The sequence below is a fragment of the Clarias gariepinus genome, chromosome 3 (genome assembly GCF_024256425.1).
Source record: "Clarias gariepinus isolate MV-2021 ecotype Netherlands chromosome 3, CGAR_prim_01v2, whole genome shotgun sequence".
Lineage (NCBI taxonomy): Eukaryota > Metazoa > Chordata > Actinopteri > Siluriformes > Clariidae > Clarias > Clarias gariepinus.
The window spans coordinates 41,751,615-41,763,875 of NC_071102.1; the positions used below are offsets into that span (position 1 = coordinate 41,751,615).

The 12,261-nt window shown below is 40.2% G+C and overlaps 2 protein-coding genes across 4 annotated transcripts in view; both read left to right on the forward strand.

Annotated features, from left to right (window-relative positions):
• LOC128518710 (sialoadhesin-like) overlaps positions 1-12,261 on the forward strand; it is a 1,187,000-nt gene that overhangs the window by 351,097 nt on the left and 823,642 nt on the right. The window lies entirely within an intron of this gene.
• The window catches only part of capn1b (calpain 1, (mu/I) large subunit b), a 33,925-nt gene that overhangs the window by 2,603 nt on the left and 19,061 nt on the right, over positions 1-12,261 (forward strand). The window contains exons 2-3 of one of the 3 annotated variants that reach the window (XM_053491680.1): positions 2,230-2,273; positions 4,991-5,237. In XM_053491680.1, the coding sequence (XP_053347655.1) occupies positions 4,992-5,237 (246 nt within the window). In that variant the 5' untranslated portion in view covers positions 2,230-2,273; position 4,991. Of the gene's footprint in view, positions 1-1,032; positions 1,067-2,229; positions 2,274-4,990; positions 5,238-12,261 lie in introns of all 3 variants that reach the window. The other 2 variants (XM_053491681.1, XM_053491679.1) reach the window with 2 other exon arrangements.

Consider the following 12,261-nt stretch of genomic DNA (forward strand, 5'->3'; position numbering starts at 1 on the left):
TAGGGCTGAAGCAGTGTACTGTATGGTATGTGGCAACCTGCTTACTTCGTCACATTTTACAAATAAACTAGGAAACACTTTCAGACGTCTTTTGCCAAGTTAGAAAAAGAGAATCATGTGGCAGATTCATTGTAAAAAACTAACAGAGAGATGCATAAATATAGAGAATATATTGAATTAAGCAAAGATTCTCTAAATGTTATAGATTGTGAGTGTCAGGGTTCAAATGAGGTAATATCTCCTTCATATTTGTAATGATTAACACCAGAGGGAAAGTCCCTGTTGTCCAAGATGGCAGCCGACCACAACAACCCAGGGCTTAGCTTCACTCCGAGGATTCACTTAAACATTACAGACACACTGTTTCTCAAATCACATCAGAAAGTTTGTGTGAGAGATATCACCTACAGACTGAATGTGGTGTGTCTCAGGGAAAAAATAAATCTGTGAGGGGAGAAAAATTGTGAGGGAAATTCTGTTCTTTGTTAGCGCTGTTAGCATCCTCGGCATCCAGTGCAAAACAGAACAGGGCAAAGCTCAGATTTCAGATGTGTTGTGGCTGGAGGAAGGAAGAATCTCTCTCTCAAATTTCACACAATTTTTAACTTATACTATGGTACAAGGGTTGGGCAAATGTAAGCCTCAGATGTGTGGCATCAATTGAAATTCAATCTTGTTGACACTTAAATTAAAGGTTATGTATAAGGTTAAGTGAAAATTGTATTTTTATCATATGACTCAAATGAATGGATGAATAATTGTACAACTATTTGTTAAAAAGAGTCATGTTTCCGCCCCCCCCCCCCAACACACACACACACACACACACACACACACACACACACACACACACACACACACACCCCTGACAATGTGAATCATGTAAATGATTAAGTTATATGATTTAGCTGGATAACTGATATGATTCTCTTTCTTATTTTAAATTTTATCTTTATTTAACTTTGATTATTTTTTAAAATATTTTATCCCTTTTTTTTGCTGTTCTTGTTTTAAACTTCTGCTTCTTTTAAGCCTGTCACTACAACAAGGAACTGCAGGTACACAGGTTTGTATTTTCCTCAGAACACATTTTTTTCCCCATGCAAAACGAACTCTTCAGGCTTAAGTGGATGGTCGATTCAAATGGCCTTGATTTCAGCATTTTATTTCTTCCTTTTTTCAACTGAATCTGCGTTGCCATCCCTGACAAGTTGACACAGTGTAAGAGGAATAAAAGATCTTGCAATAATGGTTTTAAAAGACTCGGCTGATCTGTTGTGGAAATTCTTGCTTTGTATTTGAGGAATTCGGGAAGTGGCGTGACTCCAGACGGATTTTTTGTAACATCGATACGTCATCATAGAAATATGTTTCGCACAGAGAGAGCAGCATTCATGTGTTATGACAACGACAAGATGATGCTTCGAACAGCATCTATATAAATTAAAAAAAGTTTTGTCTGTACATTGGTCAGAACTCGCTCTTTCAATTATATCTTTATGATTAGAGGACCTAAAACCAGTCTCTGTCTGTCTGTCTGTCTGTATGTTTGTCTGTCTGTCTGGCAGACAGACTTTGTCACAGCATCATGCAAAACTGGCTAGACAGAATCTAATCAAACTTCGCCAGTCCTTTGGTATTTGCCTGAAGTTAAACCTAGGCCAACCAGCAACAAAATTTTGAGAAATAATAACGCCAGCACTGATTGATATTAGTTAGAAAAGCTAAATTGAATATTCTTACGGGGATTAGTTCATATTTTTTCCGCTAAAATAACAGTGCTAAAGTGGTATAAGTGAATTTTAACACAATAGAGGCGTTTTAAGACAAGACTTACTCTTTATCCGATCACATTCTTTGATTTCTCAAGGCGTAAAATACTTAACCTTACAAAATGTTATTTCATTGTATTAACAAGTTAGACAGAGGGTCTAACTGAAATAATAATATCACTGCTTAACTTTTAACTATATCTACAAACTCTTTTTGTAGATATCGTTTTTTTACTCTTTTTTTTCTACCGCTCGGGTACTTACGCTAGTTTGTTTTTATACAAGTTATGCATGAAGATTTTTTGTAAGTATTGGAATGTAGACTTAATATTGCAATGTAACTTAAAGTATGCAAAAGAAGTTTAAATATTTAAAGAAGCAGTATGTCATTTATGCCCTCTGCTGTCTGTGAAAGGAATTGCGATATTGGAAATTGCTGTTATGTTCATTATTATAGGTTTGGAAGTTAAACAAAAAGAGACTCCACCTTTTAAAGAGCATGTGAGCATTTTTAAAAGGTTTTGTAAAAAGAGCTAAAATAATCAGCGTAATCCTTTGTGGTTAACATTGTGCCCTATGGCTGTTGTATGCTATCCTACGGCGACTCCTGTATCGCAATATGTTGCCGGCTTCTCTGACCTTCATGTGCATGTTCCACTTTAACTGCTTCATGTATATCGAGGGCTGTCTGTACAAGCTTTCAGTCGTCTCCCACTTTAAAGTGTGTGTGTGTGTGTGTGTGTGTGTGTGTCTAGAGGAATGCAGACGCTCCGCTTGCATGATTACAGCTGTCTATGTGCTGAATGCTTGTAATAGCAGAACACACACGTGCATACACACACACACACACACACACACACACACATTGAATGTGTCACTATTTTACACTCACAGCATATTTATTTAATTTCTTGCTTTGTCTCTGTCTTTCTTTCTCTCCGTCTTTCTTTCTCTCCCTCCCATAAACACGTATACACACACACACACACACACATACATGTTCACATGTCACATGTCTGAGTAACACTCAGCTACAGGCCTGTTCACACCGGAAAACAGCACAGCTAAACATCACCAAAGTGAGAACTATTCAGGGACTGTTTAATTATACAGACCTCTGTATGTAATGTCTTTTTACGGTGGCATGTAAGTGCATGACACATCAACGAAAGCAAAAACACAAGAGCCAATTAGAGACTCGAATCAAACGTGCATGTCTAGTGTGTTTTGCACTTACGGGTTAACATGTCACTGTTCTTGTAAGCAAATGAGAAGGTATACTACAGTCTATATTATAGATCTTGTCATTAGCACTTTCTATAAAAAAAAGGCCATCATGAGAAGTTCCACTTTTTTATGAAGAAACGTAGGCTGTGCAATCAATGGTTTCACTGTAGTTCCAAAACAAACTGTGGGTGAGTTCACAGCACTGCTACTTATTGGCACCCTTTATCATAAAATAACTGGATATACACTATATGGACAAAAGTATTTGGACAAATCTGTTGGTTATTGAATTTAGGTGTTTCAATCAGGCCCCTTTTGCCCAGTGAAGAACAGTCTTGATGCTTTAGCATACAAAGACATCTTGGATGATGCTACACTTCCAACTTTGTGGCCACAGTTTGGGGAAGGCCCTATTCTAATCCAACATGCGCACAAAGCAAGGACTATAAAAACATGGTTTGATGAGTTCATTGTGAAAGAACTTAACTGGCCCAAACACAGAGCCCTGACCTCAACCCCATCGAGCCAGGAGATTGCGAGCCAGGCCTTCTCGTCCATCATCAGTGCCTGACCACATCCAGTAAATACACAATAAATGGGCACAAATTGCCACAGAAACACTCAAAAAAAAAATATTGTGGACACCCTTCCAAGATGAGTGGAAGCTGTTATAGCTGTAAAAGGGAGATCGACTTCAATTTGAAGTGGATGTTTTTGGATACAATGTCATTGCAGGTTTGGCCAAATATTTTTGTGTAATTTACATTCATACTGTATACTTGTTATCCAATTATCCAGTCAGCCAATCACATAACATAGGCTCAGAAGATTCAGTCAAGATTCAGTCAAGAACAAGATTTTCACACAACAGCACTTTTGTTTCTTATTGAGGGACATCAAAGGAAAACGTTTAAATTGGTTCAAGCCGACAGGAAGGCTACTTAATCCACGCAAGTATTTGATACAACTGCGGTGCGCTGAAAAAGCATCTCCGAATGCGCAACAAAAGGAACCACTGAGCTGCGACGGCAGGAGATGTTTTCATGTCTGTCAGTGATGAACGAGAATCTAAGGCTACAATGGACACAAACTCTTTTCAGTTGATTGACTGGTTGGATAATTGAATTAATGAGCAGGGTTTTTTAAATAGTAGGAAATTAAAATGCTCCCTAAGGAAGTAGAGATTAATAAAGAAGGCAAAGATCAGGTTAACAGTTTCATAATTATTTGGTTCTTTGGTTTGTCATGTTTACCACTGGCCTGCGAGTAACTACTTTCATTACAAGCTGGTGTTTGGCAGCGTAGCTAGAAGGATTTGGTGGGGGTAGCTTAGTGGTTAAGGTGTTGGCCTGCTGATTAGAAGGTTCCAGGTTCGAACCCTACACCCACCAAGCTGCCACTGTTAAGCTCTTGAGCAAAGCCCTTAACCCCTAACTGCTCAGATGTGTATTGAGATAAAAAAGTAAGTTCTGTTACTTTTTTGTAAAGCCAAATGCTGTAAATGACTAATCTGATCTCGCGAGATCTCGTACCACGAGATCTCGTCACACTCCTACAAATTCCGTATACCTAATTGTAATTACATGATCTTTCTACAAGCGTATCTGAACTTGCTAACATTGGAGGATGAAGATCAATGTCGCTATTCCTTCCCCAACAAATTCCTTATCGGGTGCCAATAATTTTGAAACAGTTGTTCTCCTGAGAAAGAGCAATATTTAAAAAATATCTCAGATAGAATTATATAGCATTCCAGTAGTCTAAATTCAAAATATTGTTTATTTTACATGTTACTGAGTTTGTATACAGCAACTGTGTTTATCATGGGTGCCAATAATTTTGCAAAAGACTCTCTTTGTTTGTTTGTCATTATCGATTTGGTGTTAACAGGCCTTTATACACTCGCAGCCTTCCTGACATGCACACTTACTTTCATTGCTTATACACACACGCGCTCATTATTTACACGTGTCTCCTGTGCCTTCCTGTAGCATGTTCGTGTTTGGCGGGATGTCATCGAGAATTCATTACGAACGCCTGCGGGCAGATGGCGCGGGCACCAACGATCGAGCTCTGCCCTTTCTCAACCAGGACTACGAGGCACTGAAACAGGAGTGTTTGGAAAGTGGACAATTTTTCGAGGACCCATGTTTCCCTGCACGGGCGCCGTCACTGGGATTCAAGGAACTTGCACCAAACTCGTCTAAAACACGTGGAGTGGTGTGGAAGCGGCCCACAGTGAGTCACTTTATATACACACCAGCTAGTTATGTCAGAACACTTAACAAGAATAACCACTACTGATGTGGGTGGGAGGGGGTATAATTATAAGTAAAATGTTGGGCAGCTCGGTGGTATAGTGGTTAGCACTGTGGTCTTGCACCTTTAGGGTCAGGTTCGATTCCCGCCTCTGGGTCTGTGTGCATGGAGTTTTCTCCCTGTTTGCTGGGTTTCCTCCGGGTACTCCAGGTTTCTCCCACAGTCCAAAGATATGCAGCTTAAGCTAGCTGGTGTTCCCAAATTGCCAGTAGTGTGGGCTCATCCAGGATGTACTCCATCTCACACCCCAAGGTCTCCTGGGACAGGCTCCTGGATACAAGATAAAGTGCTATAGATGTTGAGTGAGTGTTTGTAGCCCATTAAGCATCGGGGGAACTTTTTAGAACTACACAGACAGACTGTTTCATAGCAAATCATCAAATATTAAGTCTAACAATTTCTGGTCACTTTAACTAAAATCGACCCTGAAATGCCAATCAAACCAAAATCTTTATGTGACAACCAAGTCCAGAATGTAATATGTTTTTCCTACAAAGAAACAAGATATTTAAAAACCAGGTAGGGGAAAAAAATAAGAGTACATCCTTTCTACTTCAACAATAATTATGACCGTAATTAGTAGCTAGGTGTTATTTATAAAATGCAAAACTTTATTTTATTACCAAGAAGTGTGACTTCTATAAAAAACAGGACTTTCAGCGGTTTCTTAGCCCGGAGCATTTGGGTGTATGTGTGTGTGTCAACATCATGGCAAGAAGAATGGATATCAGTCATGGATTCAGAGGAGCAAATGTTTACCTGTTAATCAGTCTAGGCAGGGTCATAAGACCATCTTCGAGGCCTCCACAATTTAAAAGTCGACCTTATGCACTAAGATTAAGGTCTTGTTCACACGGGCGTTAAAATCGAGCGTTTTTTTTTTCATTCGTAGAGTCCGGTGAGCGCGGATCAAGCGCAGAGTGTTTTCTACACATAGGAGTCAATGAGAGTGTTCACACGGACTTTGGTGACGTGCGTTTGTCCGGCTGCGTGTTTATACGGCATTAAAAAAACGTTGCATGCAGCTTTTTCTTGGCGTTCAAAACCCAACGAACAGAAGGAAACCGCTTCTAGTTCGTTTTCTGCGCGTTCATTTTACGCTTTGGAGGACCGGATATATCCCATGATCCTACATGCTATACATAGGGAAATGCGGAAAAGGGCAAAATAAAATAAAATAATTGTTAAAAAACTTACGCGGAAATTTTCGCATGTTTTTTAAACCACAAAAAAAACCTTCCTTTAATCCGACGTTGTGCAGTCAAAGTGAACACGGTAGCGGCGGGCTTTCATATTCAGTTCCCGACACTGCCCACACAGGTTAACACACAAACTACAGTTGAGGCTGCAGGCTGACGTTAGACAGAGACAAACGAACGCCGGTGTAGAAGTCAATTAAGCGCCACTACAAAACGCAACGTAAACGTCTAGGACACGTTCGTTTATCCAAAAACTTAACGCCCGTGTGAACAAGGCCCAAGGCAGTTGCCAAACTGCTCATGAGTGGGATTAACAGACCATTTATTGCCTAGAGATTAAGATCCATTGAAACCTAAGAGCAACATCATGTAACCTACAGGCTTTTGCATTAAATATTAACGTTCATGACGGCACAATCAGAAAAAGACAAGGCTAGGGAAAGAGTACGGCAGCATGACTTCACGCAAAACTGAACAAACCTGAAATCCTTTCGACTGATGAGAACAAAATGGAGATGTTTGGGTAGCAAAAGCCAAACTCAGCGTGTCACCATAAATCTTAAGTGTAATGGTGGGGGGTGGTGATTTGGGGTTGTTTTGCAGCCACAGGGCCTCTCGAGTGAGAAAATTGCAATTACTGAGACAATAATGAACTCAACCTGAATGTTCTTGAGAGGAATGCTTAAGTTTAAGCGCAGCTGAAATTGCGTCATGCACCAAGACAATGATCGATATCCAGTCCGACCTCATCAGGATTCATCAAAAAAACGTTTCTTTGTTGCTGACGCTGGTTTTACATGTTACTGAATTATAGGGTTTGCTTATACTTCACAGCTGCTTTCAGAATGTGGCTTTACTTTTGGGGAAAACATGACTATATTTTGACACGCTTTTTGGGTTTTTTGTTTTTTTTGGTGGTGGTGTTGTTGCCGGCCCCAGGTTCTCTATGTATATGTTGGTGAGAGTAATGCATTACCCTGTGTTATTTGGGCCATGAGAGAAAAAAAAGGGTGTACTTACAAGTACAAGCGTCTCTGCCGCAGTAAAACATTTGAATGGTGCAAACTTTTTAAAGAAGGGCGTACGTCCTTAATTGACCGTCCTGGCCGAGGTGGCTCTGAGCCACTGCAGTTGTTCCAGTGAACATTTTGTAAGTGATCTAAGATCATACGACGGATAACTTATCGTCAATTTGAAGAAGAGACGCATCTGTGTGTGGGAAGTGTACACATAATTGTTTACCAAAACAACTTGCATGTTACAGGAACTCGGCTAGGAGTTATTGCCACGTTCCCCATACAGTCCTGACCTCGTTTCAAGCCATATGCATTCGTTTGGGCCATTTAAGGAGTTCGTGGGAGGCCAGCGTTTTAGAGGTGAAGCAGGCTGTTAAGGCAACTACAACCAGTCAGGGAGGGCTGAACCACATGACGCATCTTTTCGAACTGCTCACTTATGCGCCGTTGGGGGCGGTGTAACACACTCGGAAGACAGCGCTATTCGCTCCTTCACAGATGCCCATGTAGAGCCATGATTAATGTGAGAGTGCCAAGTGCCTCCTATCTCATCCCGGTAAGGGGGCTCGGCCCATCAGCTCTCTCTAGCCCCCCCCAGCTGCGAGAGACTACAGCATCACACGGGAATCAAACTAGCGATGTCTGGATGATGGAATGAGCCTTTTCCCTTGATGGTATCCAATCACTAGTAATGCGCTGGGGTTAGTGCGTTAGTGTATATATACAGAAATAAAAGGAGGTTTTACCTCCCATGAATGTTGCCTTATTTTGCACAATCAAAAGTCTTGAAGAAAACCTAAATGATTTTAGCTCGAATCTAAGAGTCAATGCTGTTAGTAAGCTGGTTAGTGTTTTCTGTATGTTAAACACCCACGTCTGTGACGTGTTTTAGGTAATAGATAGATGCATATAAATGGCTGCTTTGAGCATAACTGGGTACAGTACTATGTGTGTGCGTTTGCATGTGTGTATCACAGGCTTGTGTCAGACTTGTCTAGAGCACCGAGAGTGCAAAGGCCCATGGTAGGGTTTTTCTCTTGTGGTCAGTGTGCTGACATGTACAGCTCATCAAAGACTGCACTAGCATTTTTCACATGGTCACAACAACACGAGGTCTGTCTCGTCAGTCCGCTCATTCCGAGAAGGCCTAGTCTAAAGTGGGTGTTTATTGATCATGTATAAGGAGCGATCCAGGAATGTCTTTTAAACCACATATAGGATACACAGAAACTGAAATGACTTTAGCTGCATTATCCATCTGTACTGTAAATATAAAGTTCTGACCTATCAGGTCTGTATCTGAGCTCACAGTCGAGTTCTATCCACTTTAGATTTCTTCCTGCTTCTTCTATAAGCAGTTACTTTGTCAATTACCACCAATGAATGAACCAGATCAATTGGCAACCATGCATGCCCATGCCATTACACCGCCACCACAGATGATGTGGTACACTTTGGATCCTGAACCCTTCCTGTTCTTATTTATACACCTCTTTTCCCATCATAGTGGTACAAGTTCAGCATCTGTCCAAAGAATCTTGTTCCAGAAGTTGTTTTTAATGTTTTCTAGAAAAGTCTGATCTTGCATTTCTGTTCTTCTTCAGAGTTGATTGAATACACACATCAAGTCATCCCTTGTTAAGACTTTATTTGTCACATATACATTACTGCACAGTGAAATCCTTTCTCCGCATATTCCATCAAAGCCGTGGTCAGAGTGCAGGGTCAGCCATGATACAGCACCCCTGGAGCAGACAGGGTTAAGGTCCCCGCTCAAGGTCCCAACAATGGTAACGTGCTGACGCTGGGGCTCGAACCGCCGACCTTCCACTTAATAACTCGGTGCCTTCACCCTCTAAGCCAACAACTGACTCACAAAACCAACTGCCGTGACCCGGATTCAAAATTGATTGCAGACCTTGACAGGGATACGCTTCCAACTCCAGAGTGTTTTTGCTTAGGCTGGATGTTGTGGAGGTTTTCATCTGCAAAGGAAAAACATCACTTTAGTCATCTTTCTTGGTATTTAGGCTTTGGTGTTAAGCTCAGGAGTTCGTTCTTTTTTTTTTTTAAAGAATGTAGCAAATTGTTGGTTTGACCACTTTTTGACGATGGCTGCCTCCTACCTGCATCAGCATTTCTTTGGACCTCAGTTTGAGTTCCTATGAACAGGAACCAAATGCCAATGCAACATTTTGACCAACTCCAGTCTTTTATCTCTATGAAATTTGTATTGAAGCTGTAAGGGAACAGGTCACATCTGGGTATGAATCAGCTTTTCAGTCAGCCGTCCAGTAACTTTTAAACACGTCCCTGAGATGGCAGGAGGAAGAAACTTGGAGAGGAACCAGACTCATCAGGGAACCCTTGGGTGATAATGGACAGCAGGGATTGATCTGCAGTCATACTGAGGCTGGAGATTCAATACAACAGATGACGTGTTTAAGTTAATATGGAGTCCAGTTTCGGTATTGGAGGCTTAGGTACAAAACTGTAGGAAATTCCACTCCTGAACCTTTGATCGACAGCAGTTTGTCCGAGTGCTAATAACTCAGAGTTTTCACTTTAATGACGTCTTAATCGCTTCATTTCAAATCTATTGTGTTGGTGTGATGAGGCAGATTTACCAAATCTACTGTGTATCCCTGCTCATATACTTCTGGATGTAATTTGTATTCACTATACAGCGGGGTACAGATGTGTTGTATAGAGTTTTTTAGTTAATGAGAATGTATGGAAAGTTTTCATGAAACCATAGCAGGCACAGTTTAGCGAATAAGAACACCAAATATTACAAACATTTTCAGTTTAAACAAACAAAAAAAAAAAGAAATGTCGGTGAGTCATGTAGGAGTTGACTCCTAGTGAGCCGAGCCTACGATATGAGACACTGAATATTCCCATCGCTGTTTTTAGAGCCTTTAGGTTCTTTGCCTCCTCTTAGCCACGCCCCCTGACAGTGCTCCTGTACAGTACTGTTTTAACTCTTCTGAATCATGAATAAGACATGATGAAGAAGGTCATGTTCATTGTTGAAACTCCATTTGTTTAATGGAGTAATGCTAGAGTTTAGGACACACCCCCTTTTTTAACAGTCTGGATAACAGTTGTACACCTCTCACGCTGGATTGTACTAAGTGACACAACTTTGCGGGTTTAAGATTATATGGAGGAAATACTTGTTTCTTAGCATGGGTGTGTTTCTTTCCATTCTCCTCCAGTGTAGATGACTTTCGTGATTCACAAGAGGAAGTGAACGAGGAAAGATTACAGAGCGGTGGCGGTTTCTGCCTGTGTTCGAGTCTCACACGCACACACACACACACACACACATGCATGCATGCATGCATTATTGAAATATAAATGTACATATGAAAATGAGGTGTGTGTGTGTGTGTGTGTGCATGTGGATTTGGTGTGTATGCCTCTAAGCCCGTGTTTAGAGATACACATTATCTCTGCATGTTTAATAAGCACAGCTTCAGGCTGCACTTAAAAGCTCGACATGATGAATAAATGATGTGTTTGTTATATTAGCTGGGGGTCTTTTTTTTTTTTTTAAGCTGGTACTGTATAATCCTGTCACGCTGTAGCTGTTTGTCCGTGAATGGCGTCTACTATGCAGTCATTTCTAACAGCACGTAGAAAAACCCTATTCAATAGAGCTGTGCAGTTGAATCGAACGTTTGTCAATCAGTTGGGTTAATTGCGTCAGTTTGCGTTTTAGAATTGAATCATACTTTAAAAATTATTTGGAAACTTTGGAACCATAAAAGGGTCTGAAATTTGCTAATTCATTGAAAACATAGCATTTTTATTATTAATTTTTGAGTGGTTGCTGTAATAGCGCCACCTCCTGGACTGGAGATTAGTTTAGTGTTGATTTAAAAGCTTTTAATAGTAGCTTTTAAAGATAGGCACGTAAAAAATATGATTAAACAGTAAACAATAGTGTTAATGAAACAAATCAAATAAAAAAAAAATGTCAGCACCCAAACCTTAAATTAAACTGAATCACAAATGTTTAATTTACAATCTGATTTTTATTTGTATTTTTTTCTAGATTAAGACATTTCCGTAACATTTACTTTGGTGTCAGCGGTTTGAGATAACCTTTAAGACTGAGGACTTTGACTCTTTTGTCCTGTTTCTTGGCAACCATTTTTCATTAACTTATTAACAATCGAGAAAAAATGAGACTGGGTTAATATTAGCTGCTACAACAGCGTGTATTACACAACATGCAACTAAAAGTAGGTCAAAAGGATGAGACGTTTTTAGTGAGCAAATAAAAAAAAATGTTTTAATGCTGATAAATTCATGGTAGTTAAAGATTGATTGATCACCTAATGATGTAATGATAACTTCGGTAAACAGTCAGCGACTCATGTCTTGCCGCATCACATCACACTTATTAACTGTTGTTTGCATATGATTTTAGTTTGTGTAATATGTAAACCGATTACATATCAGTGCTATAAGGTCTGCTGGGGTTTTCAGCTTTTCGACCTGTCTGTCATCGATCTTCCTTGTCAGCTGGTTTCCTGATTAAATTAGCTGAAAGGGTTACATCATCCAGACTCTGGTAGTGCTGCTTAATGAGGAGTCGGCTCTGTGCGCGGGGTGTGCTGGTGTTTCGTCATGTCCTCCAAACAAAAACATGGAGTAGAGATTGCAGGTCACACTTTAATCTTGTTAATAAATGAATGTGTGCGATGTGTTGAATTG